The following is an 18,045-nucleotide window of genomic DNA, read 5'->3' on the forward strand; positions in this document are numbered from 1 at the left end:
AGTCTCAGTTTTACTGTTGAGTTAGAGTACCTGATCAACTTTCCAACTGTAAAACAGTTTGAAAATCAAATGTAGCTTACATGCAAGACCCAACAAAATTAGAAGTGTTAAGTACGTTTTGGCAGTTCACTTTTATTATGCCCAGTCCTCAAATGTACCAGCAGACAATCATCTGAATGTTAGTTATTTTTCACATGCTTATGTGATCACACAAAAAGTACATGCTAAAAAGAAGCAGATGGTGACAGATGGGGAAGGTTGAATAAGGTGGTTTTGGAAACCTAGAAAAATGCACTTCTGTAATAGTGTAAAAATAAAAATTCTTTGATCGCCAAGTTAGAATGAACAAAATAGAGTGCCCTCCCCACCCTGCCCCCCGAGGAAAAAAAATTCAATCCAAAACTTTAGTGATAAAAAGAAATGGAACCTATGAGTGTTCAATACATATTTAGCAAAGCATGTTGTATAATATTGTTTTGTCAAAAGATAAAACATTAATTTTTAGCAGCCAGAGACTTAGAAAGGTGATAGTTTTATTCTTTCTTTCTTTTTAAATGATAAATTCAAATAAATTGTGTTCCATGATCAAAGAATGCTGTCAAAAAGGTCATTCTTTATAGTAATACATCAGCAGTGGTGCGGGTTATGATAATATTTTTCTTCTGATGTCACAAAAAGCTTTTAACCTTCTTATTGTAATGATAAATAAATTACATGTGTAATGAGGATATCTGTAGGACCAGAGCTAATCTGTAACAGGCAGCATTACCTCTTTCTCATGCAGGCAAATGTAAAGCTAAGTAAAGAGGGAAGGTCTAATCAACAAAAAAAATCATCTTTTGTGTGGACCCTGTCTAAGGATGTAGCCTACCATGAGAGCTGAAGATTTGCTTATTCATTTGCATTAATTTAATGAAATCTCAACATTTTTATTTATTGATAAATAGATAAAACTATTTAAAAGTTTCATTTAAAAAATTTCAGTGATGAGATTTATTTTATTCTGTAAAATAATAAAGTATTTTACCTGATGAATATTAATTGCCAAGTCTTCTACCAACATTGATGCCATAATTAATTTTCCTTTTTGTATTTCAGTAGGTGTTTGTCTTAACTTACAGTATGTGGCATTACTGTTTCCTGGTGGGGCTGATTGCTTTGCTTAAAAATCAAAAAGCCTCAACTTCTGACAACCTGTTCTCGTTTCCTTGAAAGTATAGTTCAGTGTCTGAACAGTGTAGTTGTGCTGTTGTGTTTTGCTTAACTGATTTTTCTTTTGGCTTCAGAAGGATAGTTGAAATTTATTTTCTCTGTGTTTACCTAGATGCTTCATGCATAATCTGATTCTTAGCAGAGGCACAATAGAATTTATTTTACCTGTGGAAGAGTGGTTTAATGTTGGCATGTGCTCTTGAACAGCTGTCTGTTTTATATTTGGCAACATTTTTGTTTCTGGGTGAGGACAAGTGAAGGGGGGTTGAGGAGGAATAGCATCTTTGCCTGAAAATATTTTCCCTTCTGATTTATGGGAGATTCACAATATGGAATTTTCTCTTTACTTTAGAGTTCCAAGCCCCAGGTTATTTTTTTACCTTATGAGGAAATGAAAATGCAAGAAGTTGTTTTACCTTGAAATGCTCTGATATCAAGAAAATTTAAATTTGGTCTTTTTTCTGTTTGGTTATCAATTATCACGTTTTAGTGTCCCACTTTCTGTCATCTTATGATCCTAAGTCATCAAAAATGCTGGTGTCTTGAATTTGAGCACTTTGTGAGCTTGGTATTGCCAGTGGGCCCCTGAGATGAAAATGAGGAAAGGTGGACAAGGCAGGGTATCCAGAGCAGATCATCATTTATTGGCTATAACTGGTACCAAGATCAAAACCTGGTGAGCATTTAGATGAAGGTAGGAAGGCATTGCTTTGTTACACAGACAGAAGAGTTGCTGCAATGTCAGATAAACTGTCACAAAAATTAGACTTTCTCCTGGAAGCAGATAAGCAATAATGTAATAAGAATTTGCATTTTCATGCTACCTGGGTAATCTCCCCAGTCACAAAAATCAGTTGTCCACACACAGTGTCAGACTTCTCAAGGGAAAAGACATAACAAATATGCAAAAATAATAAACAGAATACTAGAAAAGAGGTTAACTCAACACTGCCCATAAACAAACTTTTGTATTCAAACCAGAACTTTAAAGCAGAGAGCAATTTTCTAATGAAACAGGTTTTTTTGCAAAACAAGTATGACAATTCTTATAAAGACTGTTTAAATAACATTGCTTGAAACTTTTTCATTAATTTTCATTTAATCAATACAAACATTATTTCCATCTCAGCAAAAGCCTTTTGTTTTTCTGAGAGTAATGAAGCATAAACAAAAGCTGAACAAATGCCATTTAACATCAGTAAATATTCAAACATTCAATATACTCTTCTCCTTTTCTGTTTTGAATTCTACTGAAGTCTGTGTCTTCTAGGAGGTTAAATGCATTAATTAGGATTGCATGCTCTTTACCCTAGGAAGCTTTGCTTAATTCACATTTATACCAGAATATACTGTTTCTGATACAGCACATGTGCCAATTAATGAAGAAACAATGTTTTCCTATATATATTTTTAAGGGTACATAACAAAAAGCTAGGTGAGGTGGGCAAAATCTTGAACACAGAAATGTAATAGGAAGACATTACAATTTACATTACAATTTACATTAGAGCCAGAAGTAAAAAAAAAAAAAAAAAAAAAAAAAAAAAAAAAAAAAAAAAAAGGTGCAAACTGGATACAAAATGGAGAAAAACTACTTGCAAAAATTAGAGCAGTGGAAAAATCTCAGCTGTCTATTTCCCAGGGTATCTATAACCTTGACATTTTGTCTTTTCAGCTGAGTATCATAAAGCCAGTAAGCGTTCATTTAAGTGGGTTTTTTTCACTATTGATGTAGCAATACTTCACTTTTCATACCAAGATGCAGTTATAGTAACTGAATTGTATAATTCTTGGTGAAAACACCCTTCTGCAGAATGGATTTTTATAAATCCGGGTAAAAGTGTGTGTCTGTGAAGAAATGTGTATTTATTACCTTTGTTCATTAATGTTATATCATAAACTTTCTCATTGTAATTGTTAACAGAGATGATAGAGAGTTCTAGCAAATATACTTTTTAATTTCTGTTGAAGAATATGTGGGTGAATATTTATTATCAGACCAACAACTATAGCAATAAAAATGTGTGAAGGGTTACCAGGAATGCTTAAGGAGCATACACTCCACCTGAACTGTAAGGTTAATTGAAAACAGTTTTTTCCCTCTTAAATTAACAGTACATTGGTGTATCCAAGTTCTCAGTTTTCTTTCACAACATAGGTGTGCAGACAGTTTGTTTAGATGTTTAAATATTTTCCCATCTGTTCTGTCAAAATTATTGATTGAGCAACAAGCTACTTCTAATGTCCTATCTGAAGGTCTCTATCTAATGGATTAGGAGAAACATTACTAGGTCAAAAATGTAATGGCATTTCTGCTAAGTTGCCTTGATTATCTAGCACAAAGTATGAGTCCAATATTTTGATATTGTTTTTTTAGATAGAAAACTCGATGCTGATAACCCTTTGTATAGGATTGACAATAAATTTTACAAAGCCTTTCATGGTCAAGGTTACTGCTAGATTTGTGTTAGTAGAGTCCGGAAGTTACAGCAACTAAGTACCATTTAGATGTGTGTGGTAAATGCAGCTCTTGATGGTGTGAATTTCTTCTGTGCAACCAAAAAACTTCCAAACACTGCTCATCAGGGATGCTGTATATCAAGAAATTGCAATGAGGACAGGATTGAGGGATTTTCTACGTTGAGCTCAGTTTGTCTGAGCTGGTCACACCTTGTTTGGTGTTCTGTGATTAATAAAGTATAGGAGAATTCTAGTTTCCACCTAGGGCAAGTGGAAGTACTTGATTGACTTAAGATCGTCACAGACTTCACTTCTTATAGTGCTGGCTCACATCCTAAAAAAATTATTTTCACAGAAACTTGTGTTGCGTGTGTATGTATCAATTTCTCTTTGACATTAAGTTGTCAGCTTCCTATGTCTCTGCCCATAGCCCTTGTAAATTGGAGTTTGCAGATGTGCCTCAAGCTGTTACCTCCAAAAAACATTTCACCTCTTAGCTGCTGAAGCAATGAAGATAATAAAAGGTATATTTTCACTGGTTTTCACCATAAAATTAAATGGACATCAAATTCTGTGGACTGTATGTTAGGCTCTTAAAGGAGTGACATGCATAAAGCAAAGGTACTGGAGATGTATTGACTAATAAACCTGAAGATTAAAATCTATCACCACTGGTGAAATAAAGGAAGAAGTTCTTTCTGTGGGTTTTATTTTTTGGAAAAGAGAAAACTTCCAGTGGTAGTAACAATCTTTTTTTTCAGGTACAAGACAGTGGGCTTCTCAGCATTGGGGAATAGATAAGATAGATAAGATAGTGCTCTTTTTGTCAATAAATGTAAATACAAGAGTATTTTTCTTCATTGATCGGTAATTACTTGCCAACAAACTGAATTGTTATGTGTGAGGGGAAACCACGATTGAATTACTGTGATCTTAGCAGTCCTGCAGTGTGTTTGTGTTCTCTTAATCATCACAAAGGGAAAGGTTGATCTGTGAACTGAATTGTTTATTTTGGATGTAGGGCTTTACAGTCTGTTCTGTGTACAAAGCACTATCCCATTGTACACTTGGTCATTCCCAGTAAAACTCTCCAGAAATCCCAAGGTGTGCAGAGACAGTGGAATCACTACAGAATACTTTGTTTTCCCTTGTTTACTGCTATCTCAGTAAATTAAAAAAACCTTGAGTTTGTATTGTGGCCTTTTGACCACAACACAGATAAAAAAATTAAGGTAAATAAATAGCTCTCCCTTTGCTGAAGCTCTAATGTTGTCCAAAGCCTCTAAAAGATCCATAAAAGCACTTAAGTACCTGCAAATGCCTGGCGGCAGATGCCTGGCTAATGTTTCTTGCTTGTTAGAAAGTGTATGTGTTACTTAACCTTTTGCATATTTATATAAGAAGGGAAAATACAAACTTCAGTGGCAGCTCTGCAGCTGTTTTTAAAAGCACCCATATAAACGCAGGCTGTGTCCTTGCACTGCAGGCATAGGTGGGAGTTAGAGGAGCTACAATGCCTGGAAAAACTGTAGTGGTTTCAGTGTAGCAGTGAGTTTATGCCTGCTTTGGAACCCTGTTATATTGCTGGAGTGCTTTAGAGAAATGCAGGTTGGGAAGAGAAGCAGGGCCTTAATCTTCACCCTAAGTGAGCACAGCTGTTACAGCTGTCTGTGTGTGCAGGAAAAACTGGCAGAGTCAGTATAACTTCTGTGTCAGTGTAACTTTGGGGCAGAGATTGGCAAGCGTTTCTTTCTGCAGCCACACCTGATGCTGCCCATGTTCTCACTTGTGCTACTGCAACTGTTCGCATGGCAATTGTATGCCTTAGGTCAGAAAACTTGAATCAGGTGAAAAATAATCTAGGGGGAAACTTCATTCCCCCCCCCCCCCCTTTTTTTTTTTTTTTTTTTTTTTTTTTGACTGTCTGATGTAGTATGTTGCATAGTTTTGACAAGGTAAGGGAAGCTGTGGTGAGAGAACAGAAACAAGAGCCTGAATTAGGCTGGCACTGCCTATGAAAGAACCAGTTGTTGAACTAGAGCCCTGAAAACAAATGGAGTAAGATTTCCCCAAGTTGTAAAAATGATGGCAATTTATTGAATTTTATTTCCCATGTTCTGTGGTATCATCCAGACTGAATTGCAGTGACTCCACCTGCTTTGCTCAGTGATGGGAAGTCACTTGGGTGCAGTGATTATGTCAGGGGTGGATGACTAAAATGCTTATCCACACACTGATGTCACATTGTGCTGGAGCTCTTGTATTCTAAAACCTCACCTAGATCTTGGCAAGGTGGTTTGGATTTGGGCACCCCACATATGTGAAGAGCACGAAAGAAGGGAAATCATAATTCTGAATGATCTGACCATTTAAACAAATTTTGTGGAAGAAAACAAGTAAGTCTATCTTTACTTTATGGAGACATGCCTGACGTGAGTATGTAGTCAGTGCAGGTGCTCTTTCTGAGAGCACTGGTGAGTTTGTGTTGTACTGCCAGGAAATAACCAATACATTGCTTTACAGCAGACACAGAGTGGTTGACCTTGTGCCCTCTACGATGGTTTTGGTGGGCCTGCTGCCTGTCCTGCTGTGACCATGGAGGGATTGGGTTGTTAGTGCAGGGCATTTGCTTAAAGATAGATTTGTGTGTCCTTACAGCAAGAAACAAGAATTGGCTGGTGGAGGCAGCTCTTAAGGGCAGCATACAGAGTCCAAGAGATCAAACTTACACTGTCTGCCTGAGTGCTTAGGCTGGTACCCCACATATGCAAAGGTGTCCCACAGCTACTGGAGAGACAGCCGTATCACTCCTCACAACCAAAGGAGACTTTTCTAAAAGCAGGTATCTACTTCATGGTGGGCAAGAGATTGAATTATTTATAAGTGCAAAACCTGCAGCTGCATGCCACGTTCATTTTAGCACTGAATCGAAGCTTTCTTGACCTATGTTCAGTGTAATTAAAACCAAATCCCTCAAATCCAAGGACTGTTTGGAAAGGATTCTGTAATGCTAGGGCAGTGTGTACGGACATGTTCTCATGCCTGCCCTAACTGCATAGATTTGGTTGTAGGAGCTGCTAGATTCCAGCACTTCACTTCCATTGGTTTGACACAGTCTACAGGTCCTGGAGTTTTAAACACCATGAAGATTACAAATTACTTAACAGAAATAATAGTGTATCTTCACTGTGAATGCATTATGCACAATTTTATTACATTTATGTTAAAGTAAGTTGAGCTTTATCTTGCTTTATTTACACTATTTTCAGGCTGTTTTCCTTTTGCCTAAATGAAACCATTTTGATGCTCTTGCTTGTCTGGCTGGCTGTAAACCAGGTATTTAAACAAAAATAAAGAGTTGCCAGTTTTGCCAGCTGGGGATGAGAACCCGGCTGGTGATATGTGGGTTTGGGAGGCAGTTAATCCAGTTTTTATGCTTTTTTATGATTTTATGTAAAAAGAGGTTAAAAATCACATTTGGCTCTTTCTTTGTACCACTGTTTTGTTGCTGTTGTGGGAATGCAGCAAAAGGTTGTTCATACTTTTTATTATTATTAGGTAAAGTCCTGCATAAATTACGTAAAGCTGCAAATACAATTTGCTTTAGCTGTTGGCCATGTGATTTGCCTTGTTCAGAGAATGATATGTTTTATTTTCCTGTCGCCTTCTTTTATAAACCCAAACCTCAGCTTACTTGTGAAAAGAATCTACCACTATCTCACAGTTTTATGTATTTTACTACAAAAGAAAACAGTAACAGTGCTAATAGCTATAGCAGAAAAAATATATAATGCTTTTATTCTGTGGCAAAAGAAGTGGTGATTTAAAGAAAAGCGTCACAGATTTCATATACAGTTTTTCGGCAAATAGATCGCAATATGCTCCAACTCATAAAACATTTAATTAATTTTAAAATGCAGGAGTTATTTTAGTTAGTTCTGTCATATGTACTTATTCAGATAATTTGTTGTATTTTACACTTTCCAAAATTTCATCCTCTATTTGGAAATATCAATGATGTAATGAGTCTGTTTGTTTTGGCACAGTTGTAAATCATATGTGTTAATGTGTTAATATTTATGATTTTTTTAATCTTAAATACACAAGAAGGATGTTTAATATGCTTCTTTTCTTCTTATTTCCACTACTAATCCTTAAGGATAGTGAAAAGTAGGAGCATGATTGCATTAATTACTGTGGGATTTCCAAAATTGCCATACTGGGTCAGACTGCATGTTGCTTCTGCTAACAGCACATCCCAGATACTTCAGAGCAAGCTTGGGTTTACTGGGGGAGCAAGAGGACAGGCAGATAAATGAGCTCAACTCCCCTTTATTACCCATTTTATACAATTGCAAGATAACCTACTTATGGATAAAGGTATTCCTGAAATTGTAGAGGTTGTCTTATTCATTAAAGACTGAAAGATTTTTTTTCACTACCAAGTATCCAAATGACTATTCCTGTATGTCTGTTTACAGTTTGAATCTGGAGGAGCTCTTTGTGATGGTGATTGCATGTGTGTTGTAAAAAGTATTTTTTTTTCTGGGGATTAGTTTGTTGTTGGTTTGTTCTTTTTTAAAAAATCAGTCATAGGATGCTGCCTTTCAGAATCTGCCTTTTGTGATACAGTAACAGTTCTCTATAAAGAAGTATTTACATTCTGTACAAATGTATTTCTACTCTATTAGTTGCATTTCTTTGATTTTTCTATTTTCTATTTATTATTGTTTCAAGGTTTTTTGTTTCTTGTTTTAAGTTTTTTTGATAGCTCTTCTGCAGCAGATATTGGCTATTTGACACACACAGTCACAGTGCCTCCTGTTTTAAGATTTCTTGACTTCTGTTTCATCTTTTTTGTATGAAGGGGCATGATCTACTAGAAATTCATAGAAATTGGAATTATATATTCAGTAAACTTCAATTTCCTTATTGCTTAGGATTTTTAGGGGTGATTGCTGTTGTTATGTTGTCTCCATGTCTGCAATTTAATATGGAGGTGTATTAAGATCATGAAATCCTGCTTAAACTTCTTATTCCATTTTTCTGTCAGGAGTAGGGCTGTGGAATAAACTTGTTTTAGGTACACAACATCAGTGACATTATGTTAACAAAATACATAAATGTTACCAGTTTCTGTGTTTAAATAATACCCTGTAAGCATAGTTTTGTAATAACCATAGTATTGTATAAACACTGGCATATTTTTCTGCATTGGCACAGTTCAGCTGTTAGGACTAGTTAATGGAATGTAATGAAACTGGTGGGAGAAAGGCATTGAGGACTTTTGATGTAAACAAAAATCATAGAAAAACTAGTCTTCATAAGATTAAGGTGGTTCTAACAGTTCTAAATTGGAGACTTTAGACAGGTGGGGTAAAAGAGAAGGAAGTGACTGAGCAAACAGATGCTTCACACTTCTACCTCAGGCATTAGTGCCCATGTAGATCTAGTATCTCTTCCTAAAGATGTGGATGATGTAAATGGCCTGGTAGAGGACATAGAAAAGAGAAAAAACAGAAGTCATGATTTTTTTGGAGAAGGTCATTGTCAATTTTTAATTTTGCTTTTAGCAGTGCAATGCCTGGTAAGCCTGGAATTTCAGTGAGCTCAGGTGTGTGAGTCAGTGCTGCAGTTTTGAGTCAGGTTCTGGGAGTCCTTTCAACATACTGTGAAAATAGAGTCTCAGAAACACATTCATAGAAAGATGCATCAGACTGAAATGAAATAGCTTATGTTCTAAGGATGGTTTTGGTTTCTGTCTCAGGTGTTAGAAGATAATGACTATGGTCGTGCAGTGGACTGGTGGGGATTAGGAGTTGTCATGTATGAGATGATGTGTGGAAGATTACCCTTCTACAACCAAGATCATGAGAAACTATTTGAACTGATACTAATGGAGGACATAAAATTTCCTCGAACTCTGTCTGCAGATGCAAAATCATTACTATCAGGCCTACTGATAAAGGATCCAAATAAGCGGTAAGTGAAATTAATTGGTTATGCAGGCATGATAAATGCTGTAACTGTGCTGGGTAATGTAAAAATAGGTCTGTGGTGCCTGGTCTTCCTGGCCTTCCCGATCACAGGAAAGGTTCATACACAGCCCTGCAGTCTCAGACTTCGATTTTTTCAGTCCAGCAGCGATTTACAAAATGAATTTAACAAGTGAAAGGAAGTAAAACTTATGGAAGACAAACTTTTAAAATCATTCACAGCAAACACAGGGGTCTCTTCAGATTTGCAGAATGTGTGCTTCAACAAGGGAAAGATCTCAATTATTTTTCCCAGTATAACTTAATTCTGAGTTCATTGCATTGTCCCATGGGGAATGTAGCACTTGTCCTTGGTGATCACAGCTACATTTATTAGGGCACATAAATAAATCACATATTGGACCATTAAATTAGTAATTTGTTAAAGAATACAACTGGAGTGAAATTTGAAGAGGGCAGTTTGAAAGAAGGAAAAGCAAGTGTCACCCAGTTGTGGTGGGCTTTTTCCTCTGGAATTGTTGCCCAGGAGAGCCATTTTCCAGTGGCTCCAGTACTGGAGCAGCAGTGTCCAGTCTTCCGTGGCTCTAAAATCTGTCACTTTGTGAATCAGTGGGATTTGTCTGTAGGTACCTTTCTTCCCCTTAAAATCTTTGACATTCTTGTGAGTCTCTTGGCATGTTTTAGGGCAGCAGACATTGTCTGCCTTTCTTCTCTAATCCTCCTTCAGCTGCTGGTTGTTCTCAAGAAGTTTTGAGTAGTGGGCATGGCCCACAGGGACTCAGGGCAGGGCTGGTTGTTGTGTCTCTCCAAGGGATTTGCCTGGATGCAGCGAGTGCAGCAGGTGGGACAGCAGAAGTGGTCAGCTTGGCTGCTCCAGCTGAACTTACTCTATACAGGAAAAGCAAACTGACCAGCGAGCCAAATACCAGCAGAGTAGAGCAAAACTGTGTTACTGTAGCAACTCCTTATGCTTTTTAACCTCCAAACAATCTGACCCATCAAATATATTAACCTTTAGAACTGGAAAGATGCTTCCTTGTAATTAATCTTTGCAGACAGTAGTGTTTATTACAGATTTATATTTAGAAACTTATTTATATTCAAGTTCTTGTGCTAGCTAATGCTAAATACAGGAGGAACACAGAGATTAACACAACTCAGCTTTTTTGTGAGCAGCTAGAAGATATTGAGAGAAGTCTGGAGACTGAAGGCTAACTGCCATGTTTTGCCAAGATTTTGAGAATTTTACAATGAGTGATTGAGAAACAAGGAGGAATACAGCTTGAAAATTAGAATAACTTTACACTCAGTTATTGCAAGACTGACGTAGTAGTGCAGAATATTTTTGAAATTTGGCAGCAGGGTAATACCAAAGCAGACTTTTCTTGGTTGTGGAAATTATTCCTCCTTACAATAAGTGCTTTAGAAAGGAATTTATCTTAATTGTTTGCCTTCAGAATTTGTCCTTATATCTTAAGCAGTTCCTTTTAATGAAACACATACAGTTTTTGTCACGCTTCTTGTTAACATTTAACACGTATGGTCTGCTTATTAAGTTAAGAGGAGCTTTTTTTCTGCTGCAGCTTCCTTCTGTTAGGGCAGTAGGATCCCCAGTCTCAGGGAGAAGTTAGATGAGAGCGGAGCAGTCCTGAAAGTCGATGTGCTGTTGAGAAGGACAGAGGTTCCCATCCCTGGATGTGAGGTTTTTTCTCAACCAACAACAGCAGCTCATGGGAGCTCACTCAGCTTGTCGAGTCAAAGCGGATTTGCTAATGGAACAAAAATTGGCCAGTTCTCCTATTCTCATGTCAGGGTTAGTTTTTCTCCAGGTTAAGGAGCTGATTCTGCTCACAGTCATCAAGTGGGAATGATGCTGTAGATGCAAGTCAGAGGAGACTTGGGCAGGACACTCCTCTTTTGGCAGCAGTGACCACTTTTGTGAGCTCAAACAAAGAGTGAGTTCACCCAAAGTAGGTGAAATCCACTTCCTAAGATGATTTACCAGACAGAGTCTGGCTTTGGCAAGCTGCAGGCCGCAGCAAGTAGTGCGGTTATTTACAATGGCCTTTAAATAACTTTTCTCAGCAGGCCTACAATTTATTAATTTATACTAATTGACTCAGATTGAGACTATTTTATGGTAATTGGTTAATTGTTACAGCACCCAGATGCAACAGCACTGAACACTGTATAAAAATCATGCACAAGTCATTACTGATTCAGTGCCTGGCACGGCTTTGGCAAAATTTTATATCAGCATTATTGGGTTAGTTTGGGTTTTCAATAGTGCCAGGACATTAGTTGGGCTTTCAAGCAAACTAAACTTAAGTACGTTTTTAAAATTAATGAATTACTAAAAAAGCTCATCATGGACAGTAATGAACACTGTAGTTGGAATAATCAAAAAGCATGGCATGGATACTTCCACTATCTCAAATGCTCATTCTCTCAAGATCACCAGATTTCATATTAAACAGGTGAAAATTTCATGTTAATTGGGTGAGAATTGTTCCTAGATAGTCAAAAGGAAATGGTCACTCTTCCAACCATAACAAATAACTTGATCTCCCTATAGAAGTTTAATATGTGATTTTTTTTTTCCCCCCACTCTCTTTAGACTTGGTGGAGGCCCAGATGATGCAAAAGAAATCATGCGTCACAGTTTCTTTGCTGGAGTAAACTGGCAAGATGTATATGATAAAAAGGTACGTCTTTATATGGCTTTGAATAATCTGGCTTCTGCAAGGTGGTTTCAGTGATAGTCATAGACTATCTGCTGTTTTCTGGAGTTAGTAATGTCTTCTTTGCAACTTTTTTGTGTTAATACAAGTTAATACTTATTCCGAAGAAGGTGTACTTACCTAATCTTTGTGTTTTAATTCGTAAGTAATAATTTGTCAATTCACCAGAAGTAAATTTTGCCAACTAACCTAAACCTTTTGTTATGTACATATCCAAATTTATCCTGATCTGTCATTTTATATCTGCCCTTTTAGTGAAAGGTTGTTTTATGAAAAAGGGAAATTAGATGATCATAAGGAACTCAGAGCAAAAATCTACTTTCTGATTGTTTATATATAAGTACAAACCCTTTTCAAACTTAAAGAGATATCTAAGAAAATTAAAATAGTGTTAAAACACTGAGCCGAAACAGCTTGTGGAGAAGGCAAGTGCTGGGAATTAAACTGGAGCAGTTTTCTCCAAACTCAGTCCTGTTCCTGTAATGATCAACACTTTGGGAGTGATTTTAGAAAATGAATTTATCTTACTTGGGAGTGAAACTCAATTCAACTTAAGTTGTTTTATATACAGAAACTGATTTTATCTCAGTATTTCTGTAAGAATTTACTTGTTGCTATAAACCCTTTCTATTTTGATAAAGACTTTTCTTTTTTCCCCAACTGTTTTACATTGTTAATCTGCCAGTTGAGATGCGTAATTTTAAAAGATAGTTTTTTCTTCTTTTTTCTTGCTTTGCTCAAATAAAAGGAAAATGGAAGACATACGACTGAGCAGAATATGTTTATGCTACAATGTCAATGATACAAACTGTTTTTTCAGTTGTTGTTGAACTGGAATTTTAAAAATGTGTGGTTGTTGGTGTGGTAGCTTCTCTGACAAATACCGGAATCGAAATAAAAGCCTGTATATGATGATACAAAATATGGTATTCTGAAATTACTTGATATAAGTGTGATTTCTCCCTGGCAGTATCACAAGGTTTCAAGAAACTCTACAATAAATAATCAGAGCAAGTATATTAATCAGGTTACTTTATGAGCTCAACCACTGGTTGGTTATGTAAGGGCATTGTAGAGAAGCACTGTGAGGATAAAAATCTAAAAATAAAAATTGAGGACCTTCCTAGAGTAAAAAAACCCCAAAAAAACACTAAAATCAATAGGATTGCAGTATGCTAGGAGTGGATGAGGAAAAAAAAGCTGTTAGATTATTCTTGCTCTCCTGAAAAACGTTCGTTAATTATCTCACATTAGAAATAGAACTTTCAGTTCTACGCTGTGTTCAGCATCTTATTTAGTTAAGAATATATAGATACTCTTAATTGCTTGTGCCTTGATTCTTTCCAAATGAACATGGCAAATGCATTTCAGTCAAGATCATCTTTAGCTATTAAAGTAAAAGGAGGCATTTTACAGATTAAAAAAAATATATATAAAGATATATAAATGCCAACACTTTGCTTTTATGCTCATGGAAGTGGATATGGCTTATTGGGATATCATAACTAGAGAAACTCTAGTCATTCTCTGTTTCCTCTGGACACTGTTGCTTTGAGAAACTAAATTTGTCAGTGAAATATCAACTGAATTTCTTCAGTTGAACAGTTCACTTCAAGGATGATAGGAATTGCTTTTGTGCAATATTAGCACACAGTATGTCCTTTATGAAAAAACAAGTCATGAAGATGACTTCTGACAGACAGTGTGCTTTTCTGTTTAATTAAAAATAGTTTTGTTCTTATTTGTTCCATACAAAGCTGTTTGCCTGGTTAAAATATCCAGTTGTTCTTTCGGCACACACAGTCTCGGCACACACTGCAGATTTCAAGGGCTGTGCTCTGAAATATAATCCTCAAAGATAGTAATAAGGTTAATGAACTTTCATCACGTATGTTCATTAGAATGCTTATATGAATATTTTTGAGGAATTTTGGTATTCTAAAATATCTCAAATAAATTTGATTTTTAAGTAGATTTATTCTATGCTTGCTTCTGTTGCTGTTTGTTGTTGAATGTAGAGTCTTCAGCAGTAGGGTCACTTGAAATTGATACAATTATTTGCATTGTAAAAATATTTCATAGTAATTTTAAGCACCACGGCAGTGTAATTTTCTGGCTGAATTTCAGGAATTTATTTCTGTTAGAAATGAAAGAACTGAAGTTCACTTTCAGAGTAAAGAAAACCAAAAAATCATGTGTACTCTGAGTAGTTGTTGGGTGATAGTTTTGTAAATGTGCACATTGCGCTCCTCTGCCTCTAATTTTATCATTTTGCTGGGTTATCACTTTACTGATGTTATTAGAAACAGAATTATATATCTGTAAACTATTTAATGTATTTCATGTGACAGACCACAGCTCTGTCAGGTCAAATGGATCCAAATGGTCAAATGGAATTATTAGATTTCTGATACTGCTAACTAGTTAACCTAATTTGGTACTACATAATGATAAAAAAATATTGTATGGCACTCTGAAGCAGAGAAGGTCGTTGCCTTTAAATGAAAAATGTATAGTAGTTAGCATTTATGATCTGATGTATTTATTTTTGGCAGAAGAACCATGAGGGCATATGAAAGAGAGCAGCCTGTGCCAGGTTCTTCCTGTGATCATCTCAGCCCTGATGAGTTTTTATCTCTCTGCCTGAGTATGAGAAATTGAATAGTTTGGCAAACTCTGAAGACTTCAAAAGCCCATGTACTAAATAAAATATTTGTTTATTTTTAGGTAGAATCATGAAGCTTTTTGAAATTTCTCTGTTTCTCATGTAAGAATTGCTTTAGCATATTTTTATTTGGGTAGCAGACATACACTAAAGTTGTCAGATGTTCTGTTTAGGGTCTTTCACTGAACAAAAAGCTCATGGTCATTACTTAAAAGGTCGAAATTTGGATATGTCTTCAGACTTGCAGCTTGAAGCGCTTGGTAGCCCCGTGGCAAAGGACCTCCAGACTTTTTAATGAGGCCTGGTTTTTCTCCTGCATATAACATGGATGAAAGAGGAGAGAAACCATGTGGAAATTTGTGCTGAGATACATATTCTCATTTGTGGTGATACCTCTGTTTGTCCCTGAAGAAAACAAGAAAGTACTCACAAGTGAATCTGTCAGTGCTGGGAAGGGAGCAGGGACAAGCTGCAGTGATGGTTGCAATGGGAGGGTGGCTTGGATGCACCTGTCCCACTGGAAGGCAGTAGCTTTCATCAGGAAGTCTGACAGCTGCAAGAAGCTGTTCCTTTACCTTTCAGCTGTGGTTACCTTGGTTTACTCAAGGCACAAACTCAGCAAATGATGAAATCCCATGATCTAGTGCCTGGGTTCAGGCCTGGCAAGTTCTCAATTATAACTGTGATCTTAAATGCACATTTAAATACTTCTGTGTATCAGATTTTGAAGGGAAAGTGTAGGACGTAAATAGGAAAGTATCACCATTTGGGTTTAGGTTGTTGCTCTTTGAATCGTACTATTTTCATACCATTATCTGCACTGCCACAAAACCTGCAGAAACTACCCTCGATGGTTGCTTTTGTGTTATTGCCATGCAAAATTGTAAAAGGATCAGACATCTAACCAGTCTGATACTTTCATTGTGTTTCCATTGATACCTTAAACTGTACGGGCAGACCTAGATGTTGATTGCCACCCTTCTCCCAGCTGCTTGAATTTAGAGGGAGGAAAGAATGCATATAAGTGTGTCTGATTCTGAAACTTACATTGCTGAGAGTTTGTGGTTTCCCTCTCTCCGTGGTAACACTATCATATCCCTTGGAAATCAGTTTATCTCTGGGTAAACCTCCCCTCAGAAGCCAATTTTCCTGTGGACTTATGTCCTTCTCCCACTGAAATTCAAATTCCTTCTCCTCCCCTTGCCCAGGACCACCACATGCAGGGTCCATGGGGTATTCCCAATTCCTGGCTGTGCAGCAAGCTGCCTTTGGGGCCATGTATGGGGAGGAACCAGTACCTAGAAAAACGCTTATTGACAAGCTTGAAGCTCAGCTCAAATTACTGTCTTTTCCCCAAGTGGGAAGCTCTGGTTTGAGGGGCATGGACAAGTATTCCTCCCATCCATCCACCACATCCAACAGCTGCAGTTTGTTGGTCAGTGGGATTCTTATGGTAGTGGAATGGCTTGACATTGTGTCAGGGGAGGTCTAGGTTGGATATTAGGGAAAGGTTCATCACCCAGAGGGTGGTCAGACACTGGAACAGGCTTCCCAGGGAAGTGGCCACAGCACCAGCTGTTCAAAAGTGTTTGGACAATGCTCTCAGGTACATGGAGTCATTCTTGCGAATGGTGTGCTGCAGGTCTGGGACTTGTACACAGTGATCTTTGTGGGTCCCTTCCAACTCAGCATATTCTGTGATTCTCCGAAAATTCTCTTTAAATTAAAAGGAGAAGAAAGATCAGATTGATGTTCTTAAGCATCATACGTTTGGCAGATGGGGTGCATCACTGTTACTGTGAGATAACTTCATCCCCTTTCTATACAACATCAAGGCAAGTGATTCCTGGTAAATGATCTTTGAGCAAGTAGTGTTACATACTTTCTCTCATACTGAAGTATTTATGTAGTTGTTCACAAAGTGTGAGAAAGTTCAAGGTGTAGAATCAAGCCTGTACATTTTGGTGTACCTACAACAGTCAAACACTGTGCCTGCCCCTTTCCTTCCTCTAGGAGATGGGTGTCAAATTTTCCAGGACTTGAACTGTGGAAAAACCGTGGTGTTTCTCACACACTGCTCTTGATGTTTGCCAAATGGAAATGCCATTCACTGGAGATGATGAAGACACCAAGAATTTGATATTGCTTCTGCTGTCATTTCTAACATCAAGCCTTTGAAATGGCCAGAGCAGATTCAGCTTGACAGATGGATATGAAATTGGATTTTTATCTTGAACACAAACTCTTAAAGTCACTTAACTCACACTGAGTTTAGACTTTTACTTCTTTATTTGTACAGACACATGCATATCTATGCACGTGTGTGTGTGTAATGCATAAACCCAGAAAAACTGTATTTCTACTCCATAGAGTAAATTGTGAGGAGGTGCAGTTCCCTGTCTGGTTGGAGCATTTTTCCGAACTGAGGCCACTAAAGAAAGAAAATTAACCCATACTAAAGTTTGGCAGCCAGGACCAAGCAGCGTGGTTCTCTCGCAGACAGGCAAGGCCTGTGCTTAACAAAAGCTTATCTTACTCCTTTTGGACACAGGTTACTGGATGCTCTTCTGGTGCTCACATCCCTCTTGGACTTCTGATTTCTAATGCCAGAAGTGAGGAATAGCTGTGGCAATAGCATGTGGATACTATTTCCTTGTGCAACAAATGTGAAGTGTTGCTGGCTGTGGAGTGGCATCTTCATGTTGTGATCATCAGAGTGGTTGTTGGTTTGGGGTGTTTTAATCTTTTATCATTAAACTTCAGCTTCAGTCTTTCTTGGGATGTCTGTGGAAGCTTGTGGAGTTTCACTCTAAATGTTTATCTCTGCAGCATTTGCACCTTATTTGTCTTTCTAATGGTTTCATTACAGCTGAAATTTGTGGACATTCTGCTTTTAAATGAAGTTTGACAACTAATGGACAAAGGAGACACCCCCGCCAGAAAGATGATTGCCAAGAATTTACTTGGGGAA

General features: G+C 37.2%; 1 protein-coding gene across 2 annotated transcripts in view; it reads left to right on the plus strand.

The window, feature by feature from the left end:
- The window catches only part of AKT3 (AKT serine/threonine kinase 3), a 147,401-nt gene that overhangs the window by 120,378 nt on the left and 8,978 nt on the right, over positions 1–18,045 (plus strand). For both annotated transcript variants that reach the window (XM_066315970.1, XM_066315971.1), the window contains exons 11-12: positions 9,440–9,654; positions 12,286–12,373. In XM_066315970.1, the coding sequence (XP_066172067.1) occupies positions 9,440–9,654; positions 12,286–12,373 (303 nt within the window). The remainder of the gene's footprint in view (positions 1–9,439; positions 9,655–12,285; positions 12,374–18,045) is intronic.

Source organism: Sylvia atricapilla, chromosome 3, assembly GCF_009819655.1.
Source record: "Sylvia atricapilla isolate bSylAtr1 chromosome 3, bSylAtr1.pri, whole genome shotgun sequence".
Lineage (NCBI taxonomy): Eukaryota > Metazoa > Chordata > Aves > Passeriformes > Sylviidae > Sylvia > Sylvia atricapilla.